The sequence below is a fragment of the Eubalaena glacialis genome, chromosome 19 (genome assembly GCF_028564815.1).
Source record: "Eubalaena glacialis isolate mEubGla1 chromosome 19, mEubGla1.1.hap2.+ XY, whole genome shotgun sequence".
In the NCBI taxonomy this organism is placed as follows: Eukaryota; Metazoa; Chordata; class Mammalia; order Artiodactyla; family Balaenidae; genus Eubalaena; species Eubalaena glacialis.
Window position 1 is genome coordinate 56914856 of NC_083734.1, and position 26321 is coordinate 56941176.

The 26321-nt window shown below is 56.9% G+C and overlaps 1 protein-coding gene across 2 annotated transcripts; it reads left to right on the forward strand.

The window, feature by feature from the left end:
* The first annotated feature begins 6840 nt into the window (after window positions 1–6840).
* Window positions 6841–25772, forward strand: HID1 (HID1 domain containing). Of its 2 annotated transcripts, none has more exons than XM_061175383.1 (19): window positions 6841–7046; window positions 12222–12371; window positions 12928–13098; window positions 13715–13828; window positions 14412–14518; window positions 14766–14882; window positions 17286–17499; window positions 17701–17757; window positions 18596–18736; window positions 18885–18975; window positions 19186–19337; window positions 19442–19520; window positions 21017–21181; window positions 22375–22602; window positions 22848–22954; window positions 23493–23573; window positions 24172–24263; window positions 24424–24582; window positions 24852–25772. In XM_061175383.1, the coding sequence occupies exons 1-19, from the start codon at window positions 6981–6983 to the stop codon at window positions 24913–24915; spliced, it is 2355 nt and encodes a 784-aa protein (XP_061031366.1). In that variant the 5' UTR covers window positions 6841–6980; the 3' UTR covers window positions 24916–25772. The 2 variants fall into 2 exon arrangements, with proteins under 2 accessions (XP_061031366.1, XP_061031367.1); XM_061175384.1 differs by having other exon boundaries at window positions 13715–13825.
* The last annotated feature ends 549 nt before the right edge of the window (window positions 25773–26321 follow it).

Sequence of the window (26321 nt, forward strand, 5' to 3'; positions counted from 1 at the left end):
TTCATTTGTGAAAATCATTGACCTGTATACTTATGTGCACTTCTCTGAATGTTATACTTTAATAGAATAGTTTACTCAAGAAGAAGGAAAAAAACACCCTATGGCTAAGACACACGCAGTTTCTGCTCTGGTGTAGCTTACATTCTAGTGGGGATAAATAAATGATTACAACCTGCAATGTGCTGTGAAGGAAATGAACAGGCTTCTGTGAGAGAGTCTGGGGGAAGGTTCAGGAAAGACTTCCCTTAGAAGGTGACATCTAAGCTGATACCTAAAGGATAAGATGGTGCCAGCCATGCCAAGCTCTGGGGGGAGATTGTTCCAGGCAGAGGAGACAGCAAGATCAAAGGCTCTAAGAGCTCGACATATATTAGAAACTGATGGAAGCCCAGCATAGCTGGCGTGGAGAGGATAGAAGACAGATGAATTGGAGTTAGGGCCATGGGAAGGAGTTGGGATTTTTTTTTTTGTTCCCAAGTAGACAGAGAGAACCAATAAAAGGCTTCTCGTTTTCAGTTGTGAAATATCACTAGCAAGTTTGGAGCATGGATTGGAGGGGAGCAAGAGTGGAAGCAAGAAGGCCAGTTTGGAGGCTTTTGCAATCATCTAGAAGGGAGGTAACGGTGGGATGGGCAAGGCTGGTGGTAGTGGAAATGGAGCGAGATGAGAAATATTTGAGTTGTAGAACTAAGATGTGCAGATGAATTGACTGAAGAATCAGAGTGATGCTTAGACGTCTGGCTTCAGTAACTGGGCGACAGTGATGCCATTTATTGAGATGGGGACAAAATGAATCTAAGGGACAAGCAGGTTGGGTGGCTGTTCCACAGGGATCTGGTCACATTCCAAAACCACCAAATCCCTTCCCATGTGTTCATTTCTTCATTCTGCAGCTGTGTGGAAATGGACCCACAGGAGCCAGGGAGTTTAAGGAGTCCCCAGAGGAGAACAGGGGCAAAGGGCTGAGGGCCACGTCCTGTGCAGTGAGAATGCTAGCAATGAAAGGCAACCCCTCAACCTGAAAAGTCACCGCCAACCCCTGCAGCTAAGGTTGGTTTCAGCGATGACTTAGAAGACCCCCATGTTTGAAAACATCCAGCTCCTGGGTCATCTCTCAGCTTTTGGCCTTTACCACGCTGACCACACCCTTAGCATGACCCAAATACCCTCCCTTCCTGTGGACACCCTCTACCTGCCCCAACCACAGAAGCATTGCCTGGCAAGGATAAATAAATGTCACAAAGGCTGAATTCTTATTGCTGCCTGAGCACGGGGTGGAGTGATTCAGGCTGGAGTCCCTGGATCTCATGGGGCTGGTGTGGGGTGGGAGTGAGCTGAAGCTGGGCAACCAACTCTGCCAGGTTGGTGGAGCCTCCCTGTCCCCTCTGCAGGGGACAGAGGGTAGAGGCTGGGGTGGCTGAGGGGTGTGGTGCCTGCTGCCTGCCAGGCTTGTGCTGGGCCCTTTGCCTGGGTTGGTTCATTTGAACCCCCTGGGTTGGTTCATCAGTGGTGCCCAGTTGGACCACTCCCGGTGCCTTCGGGGCAGACTTGGTATTTTCTAAACTATGCCCTGAGGAGGAAAATCAGATCTACCTTTGAAGAAGGAAATTCCTCAGCTTCCCTGAGCTACCAGCCAACAAGCCCTGGGATCCATTTCTGGCCTTTCCTCTAAGCAGGGCAGAGTCAAGCCCAGGGGTGGGAAGTATAAACTACCCGACCTTGGTAACCCCCAGAGCCTGGTACCTCATCTGCGTGTCAGGCAGACCTATCTCGTGGTGTTCCTTGTCAGGGGCCTCAAGACTCGATGCTGATGGTCAGAGCCTCGGTGGATTCGATGTCCCCTCAGCCTTGGGCACTATGATTCCCCTGGGGTCAGTTTCACACTCGGGCGACCAAGAGCGCTCCCCGAGCTCTCACACGAGCTCCCGAGAAATGCAAGCCCAGATGCTGGATTTGGGACCAGAGCACAGATACGGAAGCCCGGGAGAGCTAGGATCCGGGATTTGAAGATGTAACCGCCCTCCCCGAAGAGCGTGAGCGCTGCCCCCTCCGCCCCCAGTCCAGCCCAGCCCACCGGAAATGACGGCGCATGCGCAGGCAGCACTGACGTTAGAGGGTCCCGGCGCTCCCAGGAGTCACCCTCGGGGAGGGGCAGGGTGCCCAGCCCGCGCCTCTGCGCCGTCGGGCTATCCACTGACACCACACGCTGCGCATCTTGGGTGCTCCCACCCCTGCAGGCCGCGCTACCCTCCCTGTCCCCAGACCGGTGATTTTAGCGCTGGGCTTACATTGCACTGACTGATCTCGCCCCATCTGTCCCCTCCACCATTCTGAGGTCAGCGCCTGGCGGGGAAAGGCACTCAGTACATTTCAATGAGTGAGGTCATCTGGTGTCCAACCCCTCTTCCCCCGTACACCATCGGAGTGTGTCCCAGACAACTGTCTGTTCTGAAAGGGGAATTATGTTAGAGTCTCCCAAGTCCTCGTGGTCCGGAAGTGCTTCTGTGTGTCTACCCCAAATCCCTGCAGTTTAAACCCTCCAGGCCTGTCATCAGCAGTGACCTTTAGGATGCTTATGCTGAGGGTGTCCCTCCTGTGGGGTCATTCTTACTTTTCCTCCTTTGATACCTCCTCATGGGGTTGTTGGGAGGGGCTATAAACTCTTGGTCTGAGTTAACACAGGCCAAGGGCTTAGAACAGTGACTGGGCCATATGAACACTATTCAGTGTTTGTTCTTAGGATCAGTATTATTGCAACTTTTTTTACCTGGAGGATCCACTCCTTGCCCATCACTACCCCTCTTCTGGCGGGGCTCCTGACGGGGGGGCTGGGGAGACTGTCCAGGGACTTTACCTTCCTGGTGGGGGGTCACGGGGGCAGGTCAGGCCTGCAGTCAAGGCCTGAGACACAGGCCTAAGAGAACTGTGGAGAAGCTCCAGGCACATTTGCTCACTGCTGGCTGCCTGGGCTCCCACTGCAACACAGCACTCGGTCCCCTGTATGGGATCCATCTGGCTCCCAGCAGACTAAAAGCTCCTTGAGGGCAGGGACTCCAGCTGGCACAGAGCAGGTACCTGATGAAGGAACAAATGGATGCTCTAAAACCAGTGGCAGAACCATATTCCTTGGCCCTCCTTCTTTATCCATCTCCACCCCAGAACAGATCCACTTGCCCTACCTGAAAGGCTCCTAAAGGCACTAAAAAATGAATCTGAAAAACAGTGGGTGAAAATGTGCCTTTCCTATTGACTGAAGTGGATTCCCAAAGTGGCTCCATCTTCTGGGATCGCCCAGGAGTTCTCTTCATTCAGTTATCCACTGTGTGCTAGGCCAGTGCTAGGTGCTGGGGATGTAGAGAACAAGACAGACCCAGCCCCGGCTCTCATGAAACTTGCATCTCAGTAGGAGAGGCAGACCTAAATCAAGCAAAAAGGCAAAAACATTTAAGATGGTGGCAAAAGTTTTAGGAAACACACTGAAGGATGAACTAACAACAGGTGGGGATGGGAAATCTCTCAGGGAAAGAGACTTTTAAGATAGGACCCTAAAGCATGAGAAGGGGACAGCCGCGTGAAGAGTGGGAGGAGGGATGTCTCAGTCAGAAGGAACAATTTGCACAGAGATCCCGGGAAGAAAGAGCTTAGAGGGTCTGAGCAAATAAAAGAAGACCAGTGTGGGTGGAACCTGGGGGTTCGGGGGAGGGGGAGCAGGGCCCAGATCATGCAGGGCCTTGGAGGTCACAGTGGGACCCAGAGAGAATTGACCCTAACAATGGGCTCCCAGGTGTTTTCAGTGGGGGAGCGTTGTGAGCTGCAGTTTACAATTCCTCAGGCTGTTCTGCAGAGAATAGATTAGGGGAGGCAGGAGTGGTGGTTGTGGTAGACAGGAGATGGTGGGAGCCCTGGTAAAGGTGGGGGCGGCAGAGATGAGGGAGGTAGAACTTATAATATATACGTCTGGGGGATGACATCATCGGGTCTTGGTGATGGACTGGAGGAGGGGTTGACAAGAGGAGAAGCATCAGGCTGACAATGGATTTCTCGTTTGAGAACCTGGGAGATGCCATTTACTGAGATGAGAAGACTTAAAGACAAACGTTAGGAGAGAGATGGATTGGGCTTGGGAGGAGGAAGTGTGGAGGATAGAATTGCCCACAATGTGGCAGTTTCAAACATGGCGCCAACTTCTTTGACACGTCTTCCATGGGGAGGTGGATCCCCTCCCCTTGAATCTGGAGGGCTTGTGATTGCTTTACCAATAGGTATGGTAGAAGTGACTATATGTATTATTCCCAGGCTGGGTACCAAATGGCCATGCAGCTTCCTCCTCTTTCTCGAGGGACACCCTTGAAAATTATTTATTTATTTATTTATTGGCTGTGCCACACAACATATGGGATCTCAGTTCCCCGACCAGGGATCGAACCCATGCCCCTGCAGTGGAAGCACAGAGTCCTAACCACTGGACACCAGGGAATTCCCTAAATCACCCCTTGATTAAACTCAATTTGGCTAATCTGTCCACTTGTCCATGGGTGACCAATAATATCTCGGTGCCACCTGGAGTTCCTGGTTGCAAACCACAGGAATGGCTCGGAACAATGGGCAAGACCAAAGCGTTCACAATTAATCCCTTGGAATGGCCGGTTAGCACCTGCTCTTGGTGTTTGTATTTTTTATTGAAGTGTAATTTACATACAGTAAAATTCATCCCTTTTAGGTGTATAGTTACATGAACTTGACAAACATATACAGTCATGGAACCACCACCACAATCAAACCATAGAATGTTTTCATCAATCCAAAAAGTCTCCTCATACCCTTTCAACGGTCAGTCCCCTCATCCTGCTCCAGCCCACGGCAACCACTGATCTGTTCTCTGTCCCTATATTTTGCCTTTTCCAGAATATCATATAAATGATATAACACAGTATGTTGCCTTCTGTGTCTGACACAGCGCTTTTGAGATTCATCCACATTGTTGCTGCCTGTACCAGTAGTTTGTTTCTTTTCATTGCTGAGTACTAGTCCCATCGTATGGATGAACCACAATCTGTTGATTCACCAGATGATGGACATTTGGGTTGTTTCCAGGTTTTGGTGATTATGAATGAAATTGTTATATGCATTATGCAGGCTTTTTGTGTGGATATATGTTTTCATTTCTCCTGGGGAGATACCAAAAGTGGGATTATTGGGTTGTATAGTAATTGTATATTTAACTTTATTTTTATTTTTGGCCGCGCAGCATGCGGGATCTTAGTTCCCCGACCGGGGTTCGAACCCATGCCCCCTGCATTTGAAAGGTGGAGTCTTAACCACTGGACTGTCTGGGAAGTCCCTATATTTAACTTTATAAGAAAATATAAATGCTCCCCATCCTCACCAGTATTTGTATCCTCAGGTTTTGTTTTGGTTTTTAACCTATTCTAATAGGTATGTAATAGTTATTGTATTGTGGTTTCAGTTTGCATCTCCCTAATGAATAAGATTCAGAGTTTTTAATGTCACTCTGGCCTGGACTGGGGCTGGGTGATTTGTAGGGTGGACTTGATTTTTTTTTTTTTTAACGCCAAATAAAGGTACTATTCATTTGTTATCTTGAAGTGATTAGAAAAGCCATGGAGCCTGTCCAAGATTTCATCCAGGGCAGGGAAAACCCACCTCTGGAGCAAGGACAGAGCTATCCTGTCCAGTCTGCTCATTCAGTGACATGGTGACATCCCCGTCTCCCTCCTCCCTACCTCCACACCTGTCCTACCCTGCCTTTGTACCTAGACGGTGCACCCTTCATTTTTTACTCGTGGAGTTCCAGTTTAAACTAAATGTCACCTCCTTTTGAAGAAGCTAGGATTTCTAGAAGCTTCCAGACACACCATGCAAGACGATATTATTGAAAAAATGCAGCCTCTTTTGGGGCCAGAATTGAATTTGCTTTTTTGGCTTTGTTCCTTACCAGTTATGTGACTTTGGACAACTTAACTGCTTTGAGCCTCAGTTTCCCCTAGTGTAAAATGGCTATAATACCTATCTCAGAGGTAGGTTTTTGTTATGTAAGAGATGCTGTTGTCACTATTATTATTATTATTAATTTGCCTCTATCAAAGCCTCACTGGGCTGAACCATGGCTAATTCTTTCCTTGTTTCTCTCCCTAGCTAATTGCTCTTAAAGGGCAGACCCTGTTACTTAAGCCCCCTCTGCCCCCGCCCCTGACACAGTGTTGGTAAATACTAGTCCCTCAACCTATTTGTTGAAATGGATGAACCTAAAAGGATTCTCAGGGAAGGCAGGTGGCCAGAAGGGAGTTGTGGGACTCGGAGGGACCTCTCGCTCTCATTAGACCGCGGAGCTGCTTTCTTGGAGCAGGGGCACTGAATCAGGGCTTCTCTTCCACAGAACGCAAGGCTGAGGGCTTGTGACTGCAGTAACAGCGGGGCCGTCTGGACATGTGGGTTTGACAGGTCAGAAAAAGGGGAACTAAAAGAAAGGATGCTCAGAATGCGAGTACAGGGACTGACAAGGAAGAAACTGGAGAGGGCTGGCTTTGAAAGTGTGGGCCCAGTGATGGCGTGGGGACCAATGGTGAGGATGGGGGCAGGGGACGGGAGGCTGGGAGGGTTGCGGGCCCTGGGGGCTGGGTGGAAATGGGAGAGACCGAGGGAGAATAACGCTGCCACGCAGAAGAAAGGGCGCAGAGGCAACCAGTCCGGCTGGGAAGGACCCGGGGAGTGGGGCAGCAGTGGATCGGAGGGGCAGACCCCGGGAGCCGGGAATGGGCGGTGCGCGGAGCGGCAGGTGCGGGGGGCGGAGCCCGGAGAGGAGGAGCCAGGAGGGGGCGGGGTCGACGCCGGGCGAGCAGGCGGGGTGCGCCGGTCCGCTCCTGCGAGAGCAGCTGGGCCCGCGGAGCTGGAGCTGGATACCGAGCCGGGGCCCGGGCGGGAGTCGGGGCCAGGGCCGGGCCGGAGCGGGCTCCAGCGATATGGGGTCGGCCGACTCCAAGCTGAACTTCCGAAAGGCGGTGATCCAGCTCACCACCAAGACGCAGGTGCGCCCGGGGCCCCGGCCTCCCCACCCACCTGCCGGGCTGGGGGCTGGGCAGGGCTGGGGGACTGCAAGAACTTGGCTTGCCGGGAGATAGGGGGACCAGATGGCCAGGAGGGTGACGCTGAGGCCAGGGCCGGAGCGAGACCCCTTGGCCTGTATCCCAGGGCTCCATCCCCTAGCCCCCACCCCCAGCCTTCTCTCCCGGGAACATCCCTTTTCCCGCAGCTGCTGCTGCCACCTTAGGCTGACGTGTGCGTACTCTCCAAGCTGGCGTCGCCGCTGTCCGCCCCTCTGTCCACCCCCCCAAGCCCCTCCAGCCTCGCATCTCCAGCCTCCTCCCCCCCCAAAACACCTCCCTGCTCTCCTCCCTGCCCCTCGGTGCCCGCGTGTCCCGGAGGCACAGACCCGGCTGACTCAATGCAAACAAAGCCGGCCGGCGCCCTCCCGGATCCGCGAAACAGCTGGTGCGCGGCAGCGGCAGCGGCCTCGCTGGGCCCAGGTCGATGCCCACGGCCAGGGAAGGCCCAGGTCTTGCTGGGAACACACAGAGTGGCGGGCACCGCTGCAGCCTGGCAAGGGGACCTGTTCCCAGGTCTATGGAATCCAGGTTCCCAGCTGGGGACCACTGCTCCAGGGGGCTCCCCCTTTGAGGCCCAGCGGTGGGGTTGGCTGTGTTTGCAGGTACCCTCTGTTCTCTGGGTCAGGGCTAAGAACCGTCCAGGCTGCCCTTGATACCTGAGGGTATCTTTCACCCTAGGCCATGCTTGCACACTCCCCTGAGTCCACAAGTGGCACAGAGGCCACCTCCTTGCCCCCAGCACAAGGACCTGGCCCCAGCAAGGCTTCTTCCCTGCCCACCCCTCTCTCCTCACTCTTTGAGCCAGGCTGCTCTGGCCACAAAGATGCCCAGCTCTCACTCCTCAGATACCCCGCTTTCAAGGGAGTCAGGATCTGCTGCCATCTAGGACTTTCCTCCTACCCCCACCCCCAGGGCTCTCTCTGGCTCTAGGCAATTAGAGTGGGTTCAGGGGAGCCATTTCCCCACAGCCAGCTGGTCACAGCTCCAGAGGCCAGACCTATGGTCCCACACTCTCTCGATCCCACAAGAGAAAGGTCAGGAGCCCGGCAAACACCCACGGCCTCTGGAGAGTCCAGCCCCAGCTGAGAGGCGTTTGATAGAAACCAGGCCTTGCTTCTCGCCACTTCCCCCATGGCTCCTGGTTATTTCTGGCGCTTGGCTTTCTTGGCATGGGGCTTCTAGATCTGAGGGTGGCAGGTGGGCCAGCCTCTCAGTGCGGGGCCATAGGGAGAGGAAGGGAGGGAGGCCTCCATGTTTACCTACCTCGGGAGGGAACACCTTGTTGGAGGAACGAAATATGGGCTGTAGCCTCAGCAGCCAGGGTCCTTTGCCAGGCCTACAGGGCCAGCTCGGCCACGTCGCAAAGGATCTGCGTGGACAAGATTCCTACATGCTTCGGTCCCCTCCCCGAAATACAGTGTGCCTCCATCTTTCCCTGGCTGTGGCCCTATGACAGGGCTGACTGAGACGGTGCTGTCTCGTTTCCCAGTTGGGGACAGTGAGTTGGCTTGGGACAGGACTGGAGCCAGAGACCAGCCTGGGTCTCCCTCTGGAGGGCCCTGGGCCCTGCAGGTGGGAGGGGGCCTGGGCTGCTTGGAGGGAGAGACCCTCAGGAATGAGGCCACCTGCCCTGTGTAGTGACCTGGCTCGGGCAGCTCAAGAGTCGGGACCAGATCCCAGATGGTGTTTCCAGACCTTGCTACTCGGTGTCCCCAAGGAGATTCAGGCCAGCTGTGTCCACAAGGTGTCCTCCTGTCCCAGGCCCTCAGAGGCTGTGCTGTGAACACAGATTTTTGCTCTGGGCAGCAGACAAACCGACCCAGCACCGTTTCCCGTGGCCTGGGCCGGAGCTGCCACCGCTCGGCCTTCCCTGCCTTCCTGTGCTGCATCCTGTTTTCTTCCTGCCTCGGGCTAGGCCTGACCCTGGTCCTGAGGGCCAGCAGCTTTGGCTGTGTTTCCAGAGCCTTTCCTGGTGTGGGTGGGGCCCTGGAGGGGGCACATTCCTGGACCTGGGACCCTCTCCTAGATCCTGCCCATTTGGAGATTGTTTGCCGTAGGTCAGATGATACTGGGTGGGTCCATGTTTACATGTGTGCAGATGTATGTGTGTGTGAATGCCGTTGTGACATGGTCCTCTGGTACAGGTCACCCTTAGCAGGCTAGAGCACTGCTGGTCCTTCCCTTCTCCCCGCCACCAGAGAGGTTCAAAAGATGCAGCTGGTCCCCCAGGCTGGCGGGGGCTTTGGCCTGAGCAGGTCCTGGTAAAGCTATGCTAAGAATATCTGGTTTCCCACCAGGGTAGCTCAGTGTCCCTGGCAGCATGGGCCTGCCCACCCCCAGCAAAGAAACTGGCTTGGATTTTAGAAGCTTCCTTGTGTTGGGTGGAGCCCAGCTCGGGTAACTGAAGCAGGGGCTAAGCCATGTCCCCCTTCCAACAAAAGTTCCAGTGACCCTGGCAGTACCTGTAGCATCAGGTTAGCCTGGTATGGTCAGGTAATGGTCACCAAACTGATGTCTGAGCCACAGCTGGGACCAGGTGGGGAGGCCCAAGTTGGGGATGGGGGAGGTGAAAGTCTTCTCTCCTGAAGTTCAAGGCCAGCTCCCAGAGCTGGGACTTTCCTCTGCTTCAGGTCTGGGCTGCCCTGGGGCCTCCCAAGTTCCGTCCTAAGGCTCTCTCCTCATTTTGAATTCAATCCCCAGGTGACACTTACCTAATGAACTAGGTCAGAGGTCAACTCCACTTGATGAGTGTCTGCCCCTTTAAGGGGGTAGTGGCTACGTGGGAGGTGGGGAAGGTGGCTTCCCAGAGGTGTTCCCAGATGGTGGGGGGCTCTGCACATTTTCTGGGATGTTCCTTACCCACTCCCACCCCGGCCACCCACACGGGGATGTGCTTCCCCTGGATCCCAGTGAGTGTCAGAGAGCTGTCTGGACTGAGGGCATGAGGGCCAGCAAACCCCAGCCCCAGTGACCCTCCTTTGGTCTTTGTTCCTCTCCCCCAGCTAACTCGCTCTACCAGTTCTGGAACTGAGCACGTCCTGGTGCCAGGCCTGCCCTGAAGGCCATGGCCACATGCTGCCCTGTACCTCAGAGGGGGGCATTGTTTGGGGGGTGGGCTAGGGTAAACCTGGACCTTGGGGAGGCTTGTGGCCAGGCCTGAGTTTGGGCAGCCCCACTGGCGCTCAGCTCTGCCCCGTGACGGGGCTGAAGGGATCTCTCTCTAGGACTAATTACAGCCTTTGGCTGAACAAATATTGGCTGAGTGTCTGCCATATGCCTCAAGTGCATGGTCAGGGGAGAAGGTCTGATGGCCTAATGGGGCCTCCAGGCGAGCGCACCCAGACCTGTTGGGAACTATGATGGGTGACTGAGGGGGGTTCCAAGGTGGGAGGGAGCCCGCTGGTCAAAGCTCTGGGAGACTTCTTGGAAGAAGCGGCTTCAGAGAACAGAATTATTTTTTAACAAGATTCATATTTTTTTCTGATGGTAAGACTGATGCATATTGCATGCGGGTTTGTGGTGGGGTAGCAGGGCTCCATTATTAGCCCTTTCAGAGAAGGCAAAAGTCTAGGTTGATTGGAGCAACCCAGGAAGATCTCTTGCAGGAAGTGCTATTCAGAAGGGTAAGAGTGTCTTGGACGCCCCTCAAACAGATGAACATTCAAAAGGAAAAAATAGTAATACGTGCGCTTACAGAAAAATATAAAGAAAATAATAACCACCCCATGAGATAATTGCTGTTGACATTCTGTCATTTTCTTCTAGGCTTTTATTCCTGTATAATTTAACACAAAATTGTGATCATCCTATAGTTAGTTTTATATCTTGCCTTTTTCACATAATGTTGTACTGTGAGCATTTTCCATTCATTCATATTCTTTGAAGACGTGATTCCGATGGCTGTGTAATATTCCACTGTATGCGGGTGCCTTAACTTTTCAAGCATTTCCCCAATTGTTGGTTATTTAGGTTGATTCCAACTTTTCACTGTTATCAACTCTTCAGTAAACATCCTCATACCTGCACTTCTCAGATCATTTCCTTAGGAAAGATTTCTAGAAGTGGAGTTCATGATTCAAATTGGTTGTCTATATGACTGACTATATAACTTAAAAGGCATACGTGTGTTGAAGGCATGTTACCTTGATAGGACCGGTGGGACTTTGGGATGTGTTAGAAGGGGCCGGCGCGCTGGGAAGAGGGGGCAGTCTGAGCAAAGGCAAAGAGAAAATATGGCAGGGTTGTGTTGTTGGGATAGTAAATACAGGTGTGTGTGCACACACATACATGTGCACACTTGTGTATGTACATGTGTCCGTGTATGTGTACGTGCACGTGTGTGGCTTGTATGTGTGTTCAGGTGTGAACTTGGCTGACTCTCTGGCCGAGGTCTGGACTCTGCAGGCAGTGGGGAGCCCTAAAGATCTTTGTTGAGGGGACAATGCCTTTGGTGCTGTGTTTTGAATTCGTGTTGGGGGCAGCGTGGAGGCGGGATTGAGGGGGTGAATTTGGAGGTGGGGCCCTGGCAAGAGTGGCCTGAACTGCAGCACAGGTGGTGGGTACTGAGAGGAGCAGGTGTTGTCAGAGAGCCGTGGGATGACTCCTTTAGATTTGGCATCTGTTGGGTATACCAGCAGAGGGTGGAGGCTGGGGCCGAGGGGGCAGCCTGGGTGAATGGAAAATGAGCATATGTCCCCTTGTCTTCTTCCTAGGGCGAGGGGCACAGCCTGGCTCTGGTCCCTGGGCGCTTGACTTAGGGGTGTGGCCTGGGGAGGCCCCCAGGTAGGGAGGGCCTGCCAGAGGGGGATGGTGAGTTACTCAGGGTCACACAGTCCCTCAGGGACTGGGCTGGGCTTTGGCTACTGGATTCAGTGTCCGGCTGGCCCCTGACCATCTGTGTCAAGTGTCCCCAGCCTGCCTGTGCCAGCCGGGGCTCATGGTGGCTGAAGGATGTCTCCCATGTGGGAAGGCTCCTGGCACCAGCAGGGATGGAGTAGGGGGGCTTCCCTTTCGGGGGCTCCCTTGGCTACAGGGTAGGCAAACTGTGGACCTGCTGGCAAGAGACCGTACGGCTCTGGACACTGCATCTCCCTACAGCCCGTGGAAGCCACTGATGATGCTTTTTGGGACCAGTTCTGGGCGGACACGGCCACCTCGGTGCAGGATGTCTTTGCACTGGTGCCGGCAGCAGAGATCCGGGCAGTGCGAGAGGAGTCACCCTCCAACCTGGCCACTCTGTGCTACAAGGTGAAGGGTGCCCGGCCCCTCACTACCACTCCTACCTGAACCATTTCCCACCCTCCCAGGGAGGCTGGAGCTGGCCCAGCCCTGTGGTCCAAGAGGACAGGCACCCAGGATATCCTCCACCCAGGTTGGAGTGGTCCCAAGTCTTCACCCACTTCTCCCCCTGGCTGGGCTCTGGGGGAAGTGATGGTGGCAGTGCCACCTGTGAGGGCTGCCTGTGGGTGACACTTTCCATAGGTCAGCTCATGTAGCTCACCTGTGCGGTTGGTACTGTCAATGTCGCCATTTTACAGATGAGGAAACTGAGGCCCAGATGGCTGGTCACTTAGCAAGGTCTCAGCCAGTGAGTGGTGGGCTGGATCTCGCTCCCAGGATGCTCTAGGCTGCTCCCTGGCCCACGTCCCATCCTCCTGGGCTGGCTGACCCTGTCTGGAGAGGCGGTCCGGTAGGGTGGCCCCACTGTCTCTCCCCCTCTGAAGCCTGGGGTGCCCAGCCTGACCCCAAGTGCCAGGGCCCCACTCCCCACCCTGCCAGCGTGCCTCTCTGCCCATCCTCGCAGGCTGTTGAGAAGCTGGTGCAGGGAGCCGAGAGCGGCTGCCACTCGGAGAAGGAGAAGCAGATAGTCCTGAACTGCAGCCGGCTGCTCACCCGCGTGCTGCCCTACATCTTCGAGGACCCTGACTGGAGGGGCTTCTTCTGGTCCACAGTGCCCGGGGCCGGGCGAGGAGCGGTCCGTGGACCTGGCCGGGGCTGGGCGGGAGGTGGAGTTGTGGTGACAGGGAAGGAACCCCTTCAGGGCCGGCCACATTCCTCCAGACCTCTTCTGGGGTTTGGGAAGGGCAGATGTAGGGGCAGTGCGGGTGCTGCTGAGGAGGGGGGCCAGCTCTTCCTCCTTGAGCCCTCGGTTTCTCTCCCGTGGGGGTCTCTGCCTCTGCAGCTGGGCAGAGATGGGGGCAGGGCAGCTGGGCCCTCCGCCCCCGCCGCCCCACCCCCTCCCTGGGTTTCTGTCCAAGTAACCGGCAGGGGGGTGGGGAGGTGGGCGGTGATTCCCAGCAGGGCTGAGGCTCTAGGGTTTAGGGGACTCACCTGTCCCCTCCCAGTCAGTGGGGAGGTCTCACTGGTCCCAGCTCCGCTCCCCACTCTGTCCTGCTTCTGCCTTGGGAGGTTTGGGGTGATTAGGGGTCTACTTCCTGTTCCTTCTCCCACCTCTTCCTCCATCCCTCTGCCCACGAGTGTCTGCCTGGGCCCAGACCCCATCCTCCTCCCATCCCCCCTCCAAGTCCTGGGGCCACCTCTCCTTAGCCAGCTACGACTGAGGGGGCCTATAGGTGCTGTGTCCCAAGCAGGGAGAGGACGATGACGAGAACGCCCGGCCCCTGGCCGAGTCCCTGCTCCTGGCCATCGCTGACCTGCTCTTCTGCCCAGATTTCACCGTCCAGAGCCATCGGAGGAGCACCGTGGTGAGAGCCCCCCAATCCCCGCCCCTGGGCCGGGGAGGGCTCTGGTCCCAGGTTGGGGCTGGTTGAAATTCCCGTGGGCAGGGGCTGCTCCAGGAAGGCTGGGCTGCCTGGCACGCATGGTCCCGGGGAGGGGGTGGTGGCTGGCACGGCTGGAGGGGAGCCAGCTGGTGCCCGGCCCTGCCCCCTGCATCCAGGAGGTCGGGCACAAGCACCCATTGTCTTCGCCTGGGCCGTGGGTGGAGAAGTGGGGCTTACACACAGGAGCCCTGGCCCTCTCACTGCCCTTGGACCCGTGGATTGGACCTTGACTGTTCTCCGTCCCCCCACTCCCACGCACCACCAGGGGCACCTGATTCCGTTCTGCTCCCTCCCTGTCTCTCTCTCCCTGTCTCAAACTGGATTGAGCAAGTACCAGACTGAAGGAAAAGGAGCTTTCAAGAGGTTGAGAACATTCATTTCTTCCCGTGTGCATTAGCACCTGGGGCATTTTGAGGGTCTGTCTTTAGGAGAATATGAGGGTCTTTGCCCCCAAGGATAGCGGGGGGCTTGGGTTGGCCTGATCTCTCCCTGACCCTGTCCCCAGGACTCGGCGGAGGACATCCACTCTCTGGACAGCTGTGAATACATCTGGGAGGCTGGTGTGGGCTTTGCTCACTCCCCCCAGCCCAACTACAACCACGACATGAACCGGTGAGCTTGCTCAGGATGTAGCTGGACCCCAGACCTGGCCCCCTGAACAGTTCAGAGCGGGAACCATGCGTGGGGTCTTCCAAGGAGACACTGCCCACTCGTGACCCAACTTCAGCCTCCCAGGGATAAAATGGAGTCATTTCTTTTCATGGACCTGAGCTGGGGCCGGGCAGGGTGGGCGCGCCCTCCTACAGGAGAACTGGGATCCTCAGGTACTGAACCCTCTCCTCTATCCTCCCTGCCCAAGGATGGAGCTGCTGAAACTGCTGTTGACGTGCTTCTCTGAGGCCATGTACCTGCCCCCAGCTCCAGACAGCAGCAGCATCAATCCATGGGTGCAGTTTTTTTGTTCCACAGAGAACAGGTGAGGGGCCCCTGGCCTTTCTTTCCATTTCTCCTCCTCTTGGTTCTAGGCAGCCCAGCGCTGAGGCCCTTTGCCAGCCCTGTGAATCTTATTTGAGGGGATGTGCTGCCCCCTCGTGGTGGTGACCTATAAGAACAGTCACACCTTACGCCAGCTCTGTCCCATGTCCCATTGGGGGGCCCTGGATGACCCATGCCTGGGTCCTCCATCTAGAGCCCTGCTATCCAGCAGAAATATAATGTGAACCACACAAGCAACTTAAACATTTCTAGTAGCGACCTTTAAAAATAAAAAAGAAATAGGTGAAATTAATTTTAATAATGTATTTCGTTTAACCCAATATATCTGAAATATTAGCATTTAACATGTAATCACTATACAAAATTATTGAAATGTTTTGCATTCCCTTTTCATAGTAAGTTTTCAAAATCAAGTGTTTAGTTTACATTCACAGCACATCTCACTTCAGACCAGCCACATTTTAAGCTCTCCATAGCTACGTGTAGCTTGTATTGGGCAGTGCAGTTTATTTTATTTTATTTTTATTGGCCACACTGCGGGGCTTGCGGGATCTTAGTTCCCCAACCGGGGTTGAATCCGGGCCCTCGGCAGTGAAAGCACCGAGTCTTAACCGCTGGGCCGCCAGGGAATTCCCTGAGCAGTGCAGTTTATTCAGTGGGTGGGGAGGGGGCGTGATAAATACCCCGAAGGGTGGGGAAGCCCCGCCCACATGGGGGCACTTATGGGCAGTGGGGGGCATAGGAGCCCATGGAGGTGTCCCATGACTGGATTGAGTATTTAGAGCAGGTACACATGCTCCAGCTGTGCAGCTCCAGCTGTGCCCACGGCTGCGCTGGCTGCACAGGGGTTAGTGCCCCTCAGTGTCATGGTTCACCCTCTTCTAGACTCTGATTCCCACATGGCAGGCCTCATCCTTCAGGTTTTGCTGGCTGCCTGCCTGACCTTTCCCCCACCCCCGCCCCCAACTCCCAGAAGGAACGAGAACCCAGGCGACTCCCTCCACCAGGCACAGTCAGAAGCTGGCCAGAGTTTTCTTTCTCACCAGCCTTATGGGGCAAATGGCCACCTTTGCCACTTGATTAACCTCCTTGGGTCTCAGCTTCCTCATCTGTAAGATGAGGAGCTTGACCTCTGATGTCTTACGAATCTCGGAACGGAGTCATTCTGTGGCCTGGGAGCTTGGGGATGGGGCACATGCTTTGCCTCCCAAGGGGAAGCCCGCCTTCCCTGTGGGCCCTCCAACCCTTCTCTGAAGCCCCAAGGAAGGGTACCTGCCCCTCAGAAACGTCAGGGGCATGTCCTTTATACATTTGCCCAACGCTGTAGATCATACAGCGTCAAGAGTGAACCCTGGGGACTTCCCTGGCGGTCCAGTGGTTAGGACTCAGTGCTTTCACTGCTGAGGGCCCAGGTTCGATCCCTGATCGGGGAACTAAGATCCCACAAGCTGTGGCATGGCCAAAAAAAAAAAAAAGAGTGAATCCTGATGTAAGCTGTGGACTTTGATCTGTGAAAATGATATGTCGATGTAGGGTCTACTGTTGTAACAAGTGTGCCACCCTGGTGGGGGATGTCGATAGTGGGGAAGACTGTGCACGTGTTGGGGCAGAGGGTACACGGGAAATCTCTGTGCCTTCCTCTCAATTTTGCTGTGAACCTAAAACGGCTCTAAAAAATATTTTAAAAAATAATTAAAGGGCTTCCCTGGTGGCGCAGTGGTTAAGAATCTGCCTGCCAATGCAAGGGACAGGGGTTCGAGCCCTGGCCCGGGAAGATCCCACATGCCGCAGAGCAGCTAAGCCCATGTGCCACAACTACTGAGCCCACACGCCACAACTACTGAAGCCTGCGCGCCTAGAGCCCGTGCTCTGCAACAAGAGAAGCCACGACAATGAGAAGCCCGCGCACCGCAATGAAGAGTAGCCCCCGCTCACCGCAACTAGAGAGAGCCTGCGCGCAGCAACGAAGACCCAACACAGCCATAAATAAATAAATAATCAATAAATTTTAAAATTAATTTAAAAAAAACAATAGGCTTCAACCCCTGGGGGTGAAAATCTAAGGGGTGTGTGCACGCTATCCTACAAAGAGCCCCTCAGGACTGGCCATCCCTCTCTTGGTAATAAATTCCTTCTGGCCTCGGCCCAGCCTGGCCTGGGTCCCAGATGCAGGCAAGGATGAGGAGGGGGTCTCTCCTACGGGGGAAGGGATGAACTCCTGGTTCTGCTTCCTGGCCCGAAGATGGGGGCCTGGCACTGAAACCCTTGTGGAATGAGGGGGCTGGCCTGGCTGACCCTCCCACCTAGCCACGGCTGGGGGCGGATGGAGGGCTGGGCTGGTGGGTGGTGTCTCTGAAGCCCCGCCCCTCCTCTCCTGCCGCAGACACGCCCTGCCCCTCTTCACCTCCCTCCTCAACACCGTGTGTGCCTATGACCCTGTGGGCTACGGGATCCCCTACAACCACCTGCTCTTCTCTGACTACCGGGAACCCCTGGTGGAGGAAGCTGCTCAGGTGCTCATTGTCACCTTGGACCATGACGGCGCCACCCCCACCGTGGACGGTACCACCACAGGCACAGCCATGGATGATGCTGATGTAAGGACGGGAGAGGGAGGGCAGCCAGCCCTGCCAGGCTGTGGGCGGGTGGCACCCCCTCTAGCGGAGCTGGGCAAAGGATATCCAGTGGGCACCTCGTGGGGGTATCTGGGGTCAGAGGGGGTACTGCTGCACTGCCTAGGCCTAGGATAGGGGCAGGGGGTGAAGGCACCTGCTCACGCCAGGCTCTGCCCTCCGCAGCCTCCAGGGCCCGAGAATCTGTTTGTGAACTACCTGTCCCGCATCCATCGTGAGGAGGTGAGTCCAACGATGCTCTTGCTCTTGTGGGTTCTTGATGCCCACCCTCCACAAAGCTTGTGGCCTTGCAGGGTGTGAGGGGATGCAGATGAGATGTGGGTAGGGAGAGTCCTGACCCCTACATGAAGGAACCACGGTCCCCGTGGACTCAGGCCACCGCGGGTGAAGTAGTGATGGCAGGACCGCGAGGGTCTTGAGACTCAGAAAAGGGCTGATGGCCTCAACTGTGTGAGGGTAGCCGGGAAGACTTCCAGGAGGAGGTGTCTCTGATGTCAGGTTTGGTGGGGGAATGACAGTGGACGGAAAGGCCAGTCAGACCTGAGTTCCTGTGTCTTGTGACCTTTGGGGAGGTTCTTGGCTCCCAGAGCTCTAACCTCTGCAGCTATGACATGGGGACAGTAATTGTGCCCTTGCCTTGTAGTGAGGATTAGCTGAGAGCACAGTTCAGCAGGCAGCAGGTGCTCAGTGAATGACAGCTCTTTGAGGACAGAATGCTCCTCACGTGTCACAGGGCGATGGGGAGGGGTGGAAGGATGTCACCTGGCAACAAGGAGTCCAGGTGGGCAGGAGTCCAGTGTGCATGTGAGGAGGTCACTAGGAGCAGATGTGGACCCTGTGGTCTGGCGGAGGGGCAGGGTCCTCTCTAGACCTGCCCTGGACCCAGCTTCTGAGGGGCTGCCCCCAGGACAGCTGTTGATGACACTGGCATCTGGGCCCCTCCGGCTCTAGAGGTGGGATCAGGCCCTGGGGGGCTCGGAGGCATTTGTGGGAGGCCTGGCCAGGAAGCCTGGATTGTAGGGAGCCGGACTGAACAGGCCCCTGCCCTTCCCCCACCCAGGACTTCCAGTTCATCCTCAAGGGCATAGCCCGGCTGCTCTCCAACCCCCTGCTCCAGACCTACCTGCCCAACTCCACCAAGAAGATCCAGTTCCACCAGGAGTTGCTGGTCCTCTTCTGGAAGCTCTGCGACTTCAACAAGGTGGGCCGGCCTCGGGGGCCCAGGCTGGCGGGCAGTGGTCTGCCTCAGGGATAGGGACAGCGTCTGGGGAGACTCCCAGGAGAGGGAGAGGGTGGGGCAGAGCTGCCCCTCCCCCTGACTCTGCCCACCTGTCTCCGCCTCCCCCCAGAAATTCCTCTTCTTTGTGCTGAAGACCAGTGATGTGCTGGATATCCTGGTGCCCATCCTCTACTTCCTCAACGATGCCCGAGCAGATCAGTGTAAGGCTGGGGTGGGCTGAGGATCCCTGGGGGGTTCCTCGCGGAGGGGCAGTTTCGGCCAGTCTGTCCTGCCTCCCAGCAGCTCAGGCCTGGTGCCCCGACCTCCAGGGAAGGGCTTCTCCCTTTACCCCCAAGATGGATCCCTGCCCTAGGCTCCCTTCCTCCCCTCCCCGCCCAGCGTGGTGACCCCTCCCATGCCACGTGCCGCAGCTCGGGTGGGCCTGATGCACATCGGCGTCTTCATCCTGCTGCTTCTGAGCGGCGAACGGAACTTCGGGGTGCGGCTGAACAAGCCCTACTCAGTGCGCGTGCCCATGGACATCCCGGTCTTCACCGGCACCCACGCCGACCTGCTCATTGTGGTGAGGGAGCTCCCGCCAGGACCTGGGGGTACGGTGTAACGTCCCCTCGGCTGAGTCTGGAGGCGGCAGGGACCCCATGGCTGCTCCTCTGCCTCCACGCACAGGTTTTCCACAAGATCATCACCAGCGGGCACCAGCGGCTGCAGCCCCTCTTCGATTGTCTGCTCACCATCGTCGTCAACGGTAGGGGGGCCCAGAGCCCGCCTTCCCCATGCTCACCACCAGGGGGCGCCAGGCCACAGGCTGACCTGCCGCTGGCTCCCTGGTTCAAACCGGCTGGGTACAATAGAAATATTAGGGCAGCCAAGTATGTACGGGTCAGTTTTCTAGTAGCCACATTAAAAAGGAAGAAGGAAAGAAAGAGAGAGGTGACAATAATTTTATTATATATTTAATTTAATCTGTTGTATCCAAAATACCATCATCTCAATATGTAACCAGAATACAAAATTATTGAGATGTTCTACATTCGTTTTTGAATCCAGTCTTCCAAATCTTGTGTGTGTTTCATGCGTGCAGCACACATCCATTAGGACTACGTTTCTAGCACTTAATGGCCACACGTGGCTTGTGGCTGAGGTATTGGACTGCGCAGGTTTGGATGAGGGCCCCGCCCACCAGCAAGGGCTGTAGACGGCTGCCTCCGAGCTGGGAGGGGCCTCAGGCTGACGGGGGCGCTGGACCCAGCAAGGTGGGGGCCCAGGGCTGGGGCAGCGTGACTTCCGCGCGGCTGCTTTTTGGAGAGGAAGGTCCTGAATGGGAGGGGCTGACTTCTCCGTGGTCCGGTTTGGACTCCAGGGTGGGTGGGATGTTGTAGGGCCTTGGTGACCTCTAGCTGCATTGTTGGACTGTGAGTTCTGGGGCCAGAACCTCACCTTCCATCACTGGCTCCACCCCACAAATCTTCACCGAGAATGCATTTGTGAACAAGATAGCCACCAACCCTGCCCCATCCCGAGGGAGAAAGACACAGGGCAAGGAAGCACACAGATCAATCTGTGACTTCAAGCCGTGTGCAGCCTCGCATTTCCGACTCCCCCTTCACAGGCTGTGCAGAAAATCTCTATCTAATTATACGTGGAATATCAGCTTGATATTCTATTAAAAATTTTTTAAATAATATTTTTAGTTTTTGGCTGCACTGTGCAGCTTGTGGGATCTTAGTTCCCTGACCAGGGATCGAACCTGGGCCCCCAGCAGTGGAAGCTCGGAGTCCTAACCACTGGATCACCAAGGAATTCCCAGCTTGATGTTCTAGAAAGAGTTAAAGATCCTGTGTTTGTATCGCTGCCCAATCATTTTATAACTGGAGAACTTTGGACAAGTTTATGAACCTCTCTGAGCCTCAGTTTCCTCATCTGTAAAATGGGGATGATTTCCTCTCTGTCCACCTCCCTCTCAGATGCGGGGAGGAGTGGGGGAGATGAAGTGTGTCAGTGGCTTTGTAAACGGCGCGGCTGTCCACAGGGGAGGGGCCAGGGTGGAGCCCTGGGGCTCTGCAGGAGGCATGGCCAGTGTGGCCTTAGCCTCTGGCGCTTGGTCTTCCTGACTTTTCCGGGGACTTCACAGGCAGGGGGCAGGGAGGGTGTGGGAGCAGGAGCATCGTGTCCCACCCAGGCCCAGGTTATGCTGGGGTGGTTGGTGGGGGCCCCAGGAGTGAGCTGACCCCTCCCCTGCAGTGTCCCCTTACCTCAAGAGCCTGTCCATGGTGGCCGCCAACAAGCTGCTTCACCTGCTGGAGGCCTTCTCCACCACCTGGTTCCTCTTCTCTGCCGCCCAGAACCACCACCTGGTCTTCTTCCTCCTGGAGGTCTTCAACAACATCATCCAGTACCAGTTTGACGGTGAGGCACTGGTCCAAGACCCTGGCCTGGCCTCGGGGGCAGGAACCAGAGTGGGCAGTGGGCGAGGACACCTCCCCATCTGAGGAGGGCACGGCCCTCCACCCCCCTGTTTGTTTGTCCAGCGTGCATTTATTGAGCACCTACTGCATACCAAACCCTGTGCCAGGTGCAGGGGATTCACTGGGGAACAAAGCAGAGTGCTCCCTGCCCCGTGGAGCTCATAGCTGGGGAGGGGGCACGGAGGGGGACTGTAAACAGATGGTCACCCAGACAAACAGCATCTTAAATCTGTTGAGAGGGAAGTGCAGAGTGGCATGGTCCTGTTGGGTGTCACAGATGCTGGGCTGCCTGGTGTCAGTTAGGGTCTTGCCACTTAGCTCTGTGACTGTGTGCACGTAACCTCTCTGAGCCTCAGTTTCTTCGTCTGTAAGATGGTCATAACGATAATTCCAGGAGTCCGCATCTCAGAGGGTATTGAGAAGATTAAGTAAAATAATCCCAAAAAAGCACTTAGCACTTGCCTGGTGAACTAAATATTAGCAGTTATTATTATTTCCCAAATAATTAATATCTGTACTGATCTATGAGGGATGAATGGGGGTGGGGAGGGGTAGAAAAACGTGAGGGGAGCACAATATATGCAAAGGCCCTGGGGTGAGATGTGTTGAAGTGGAAGCAGAGCAGGGTGGTGAGAGGCAGGGACCAGAGCGGTGGATGGGGCACTGAAGGCCCAGAAAGCGTCTGTTACCTCCCCGGGAGCCAAGGGTGTTCAGCGTGGGCGACAGAGCACAGGCACACGCCATATCGTCCTTCTTCCCGGTGACCTGACTTGGGGGACAGTCAAAATACTGAACAGCTGGCTTGGTGGGACACTGACACGCTGGGCCCGCCCCACTGTGCCAGCTGTTACCCCTTAGTGCTGGGTGGTGAGAGGGTCCGGAAGGTACCAGGGAGGGGCAGGGGCGGAGCTCAGCCCAGAAGCTCTTTTACCGAAAGGTAGCATCCCGGTGTAGCCTCAGACCACACATGCTGCCTGATGCCAGCCCTGCCCAGCTCCCTCTCTTCTGTGCCCTGTGCTGTCGCCTCCCCCTGGGGTAGACACTCTCCTGTCCTCCAAACTCCCCCTCCCAGGAAGACACCCAGGTGAAGGGGGTGGCAAGGGGGCCTCCCCGAGACACGCTTCCTCCCCACAGGCAACTCCAACCTGGTCTACGCCATCATCCGAAAGCGCAGTGTCTTCCACCAGCTGGCCAACCTGCCCACTGACCCGCCCACCATCCACAAGGCGCTGCAGCGGCGCCGCAGGGCGCCCGAGGCCTTGTCCCGCACCAGCTCACAGGAGGGCGTCTCCATGGAGGGCTCCCACCCCGCTGCCCCCGCCGAGCCGGGCACCCTCAAGACCAGCCTGGTGGCCACCCCAGGTCCGGTGCTGGCGAGGGGCAGGGTGCTGTGCAGAGTGGCAGCAAGGGTGGGGGTGGAGGTACGGGGGGCCCAGGAGGGGCAGCTTGGTGGGGGGACCGGGCCTCGGGGCTGAGCGTGGGGAGATCAGGCACAGCATCTGTGAAGTGGGGGGAAGTTGGAGACTCTCGGGGCTGGCCCCAGGCAGAGGCTTTCTAGGAGGAGCACTGTGGCAGGAGTCCTCACCGCTCCCCACCCCACCCCCCAGGCATTGAGAAGCTGACGGAGAAGTCCCAGGTGTCAGAAGATGGCACCTTGCGATCTCTGGAGCCTGCACCCCAGCAGAACTCGGCAGAGGGCAGCCCAGCCTCGGAGGTACGTGTGGGGGACTCTTGGCAGGGCTGGGGGGCGAGGCTGGGTGTTCCCTTTCTCCCTGGCCTCCGAGGTGTAGGCCGGGCTAGAGCACTCTGCAGCAGAGGGGCAGGTACCCAGTGCCCAGGGCATCAGGATTGGCACTGATGACTCTCTGGGGGTGGGGGTCCTTTCACAGACCCCTCCCTTGTTTATTGGTCATGGGCTCAATCCCCTGGCCTTGAGATTCCTCATCCATCAGCCTTATCTAGGCTGGGCTAGCCTTTACCCGGTCTGCTCAGTCAGCTCCTGGCCCTAAACCTGTCACTGGGCTGGGCAGGGTCAGGCAGGGCCTGGGACCCAGGGCAAAGGTGCTAGGCTGGGCTATCCTCTCCTTTGGGAATGAGCCCCCTCCCTGCAACATGGGCCAATGGGGAGACCTCATTGCCCTCCCGGTTCCAGACTGTGGGAGGAACTGGGAAGAGGAGCTGCCCTCCCGCCCCCCACCCACCCCCGCACCCTCTCCCCACATCCCTCTCTCTTATTCCTTCCCTGGGACCAGGAGCCCAGCCAGGCGTGGCGGGAGCAGCGGCGACTGTCCAGCGCATCAGCCGGTGGGCAGTGGAGCCCAACGTCGGAGTGGGTGAGGGTGGGGCAGACGGTACGAGGTGCGGGGGTGGGTCCGGGGCTCCTGGCCCTGGGAACAGCTCAGGAGAAGCTTGGATGGGAATGGGTCCAAATCCAAGGACTGGCCCGGGTCAGGTTAGGGGTCAGTCCTGTCTCATGACCTTGGCCTCTCTGGCTTGGTTGCTTCCTCTGTCTACACTGTCCCAGAGTTTGTTCCCCAGCAGGGTTAAGCTTCAGTTGTCCACAGCCCTTTCTTAGTAAATCACCCTTTCCAGCTTCCTTCCCCAAATCACTTGCCCACCCCGTTATATGATTCCTGAGATCACCACTAATTGCCTTTGCACGGGGATAATAAATGTCCCTACCTCATCACGCCACTGTGAGGATCAAAGGGGATACTTTCTGGCACATAGTACATGCTCAGTGAGAGGCCCCCACTCTTCCCATGAATAGCAGTCACTGTGTACGGGCACTGCGCTGTGCCAGGCCCTTGCTGTGATGAGCGGGGATGCCTTCTGCCTTGGGGAGTCCATGGTTTCAGGTCAGGGGTCAAGCCTACGCCACAGCCTCTGGGGGCTGTTTTGCCAGCCCAGGAACCCCAGTCCCTCCCCCAGGTCGTCTCCTGGAAGTCGAAGCTGCCGCTGCAAACCATCATGAGGCTTCTCCAGGTGCTGGTTCCCCAGGTGGAGAAGATCTGCATTGACAAGTGAGGCTGGGGACGGGGCTGGGCGGCTGGGCCCTGCGGGGCCCGCCCAGGCTGCGCTGGGGGTGTGGCCGGGAGTATGGGCCTCGGGGGTCCAGGGTGAGTCCTCTGCTCCCCTTGACCTTCAGAGTGGGCACATTGGAGACCCTCCTCTCCCTGGCAGGGGCCTGACGGACGAGTCGGAGATCCTGCGGTTCCTGCAACATGGCACCCTGGTGGGGCTGCTGCCCGTGCCCCACCCCATCCTCATCCGCAAGTACCAGGCCAACTCGGGCACGGCCATGTGGTTCCGCACCTACATGTGGGGCGTCATCTATCTGAGGTGGGCCCCTTGGGGGTGGGGCGGTTACCGGCCTGGGTGGGTCTGGCATCCACCCGAGGGTCAGCTCAGTGCGGCTGTGCCCCACTAGGGTAGTGGGGTTAATGTTAAGACAGTCAACCAGGGTGGTCTTGTCTGGTGGAGGGTGGACACCCACTTCCCCAGGGGAAGGGGGCAGAGAACATCAGGGTGGGAGGACGACAGCCTCGTTCCTCCCCAGTCTTTCCTGCAAGGCCTCCCGGCACCTGGGTGACAGCCCACTCCCTCTGCAGGAACGTGGACCCACCTGTCTGGTACGACACAGACGTGAAGCTGTTTGAGATCCAGCGGGTGTGAAGATGGAAGCCTGCAAGGGGCAGGGACCAGGGGAAGGCGGGGACCCCGGTCCCCCGATGTTCCCGCCGACCCACCATTCTGAGCTTTAAATTACAACGATCAGGGCTGGGGGCTTGAGTGGCTGAGTCCTGAGTGGCAGACCCCAGAGGCCCCTTGTGGCTGGGACGGTGGGGACCGGCCCTGCCCCCTGCCTCCAGGCTGGACTGAGAGGAACCTTCTGTCTCCAGGGCTGCAGCCCGCCACCAGGGCCCCACCTCACTCTGGCTCCCCTTCGGGACCCGTTTCTGTGCTGACCCTCAGTGCCCGCCTGGCTCCTGAGCTGCCCAGCCCTGGAGGCCACCAGGTCACTGTGCCCTAGTGGGCTGCCCAAGAGGGGGTCTTGGGTGGCCCCTTGAGGCACCTGGGCAGGGTGAGGGGACCCTTTCCAAGCCTCCTAACCTGAAACCACCTGGTCCAGGCCCGGCTCGCTGCCAGGACCCCGGGAAGAAGGAGGGTGACCAGACTGCTTGTGGAGGAGGCTGGGGGCTGACAGACACCGAAAGCCAGACGAGGGGACCTCGTGCATTTTAGGGATTTGGAGTGGGGTGTTGAGGGTCTCCTGCTATATTTTTCTGGGTCAATGAATATAGCCTGGCTGGCTCTTATACAGTAATAGGGACGAGGGAATGGGGGCGGGGGAACAGCTGATCAGTCCTCCCTGCCCCTGCCCACCGCCTGATGACTTGCGGGGAGGGGGACCAGGATACCAACGCCCCATCCTCCTGATTCTGGCCTCTTGGTCTCCCTCACCCCACCTGTGTCAGTACAATCTTTGCTCTGTACAATCGGCCTCTTTACACAATAAAACCCCCTCTCCATGCCCTGCCCCTTTGTGCTTGGAGGGGAGGGGGTCAGGCCATGGCTCTTGTTTTCAGGGAAGCTGGGGACTCTGCCTCCCAGAATCAGGCCCCAGAGGGCCATCGGTGCACACCTGGGAACCAGCGTTTGTCATTTTCTTGGGTGGGGGAGCGGAGGGTTGGACGCCCCAGGCTGTGGTCCCCCTGAGAGAAAGAGTCCACACAGGAGAGGCAAGGGGCCTGCCTCCCAGCCTTCCGCACGGCCCCCAGGCAGCCACTGAGACAGCGCCGGGGGTCCAGCACCCAGCTGCAAGGGGTACAAGCCTGGCCTGCAGGGTCGGGGGCTGCCGTCCCTGGGCCTCACCCTGGGCCTCACCCTGGGCACAGTTCACTGTTTGCGCTGGGCACAGGGAGATGGATGGGCTGTCAGTGCCTGCCCTCCCCACCCGATGGCTCAGAGGATCGGCAGGCCTGGGGTGAGCGGCTACAGAAAGTCACCGGGGGCTCCGTCCTGGGGAGAAGGTGTGCTGGCGAGGGGTGGGGGGATGCGAGAGCCCTGGCTCCTCTCTT

Bases quoted from the DNA above. Each gene is read 5' to 3' on its own strand.
- HID1 (XM_061175383.1), top strand. From the start codon at position 6,981: ATGGGGTCGGCCGACTCCAAGCTGAACTTCCGAAAGGCGGTGATCCAG. The intron at 14,883-17,285 runs GTGAGGGGCCCC...CTCCTGCCGCAG, and splicing joins TTTTGTTCCACAGAGAACAG to ACACGCCCTGCCCCTCTTCA. The intron at 17,758-18,595 runs GTGAGTCCAACG...TCCCCCACCCAG, and splicing joins CCCGCATCCATCGTGAGGAG to GACTTCCAGTTCATCCTCAA.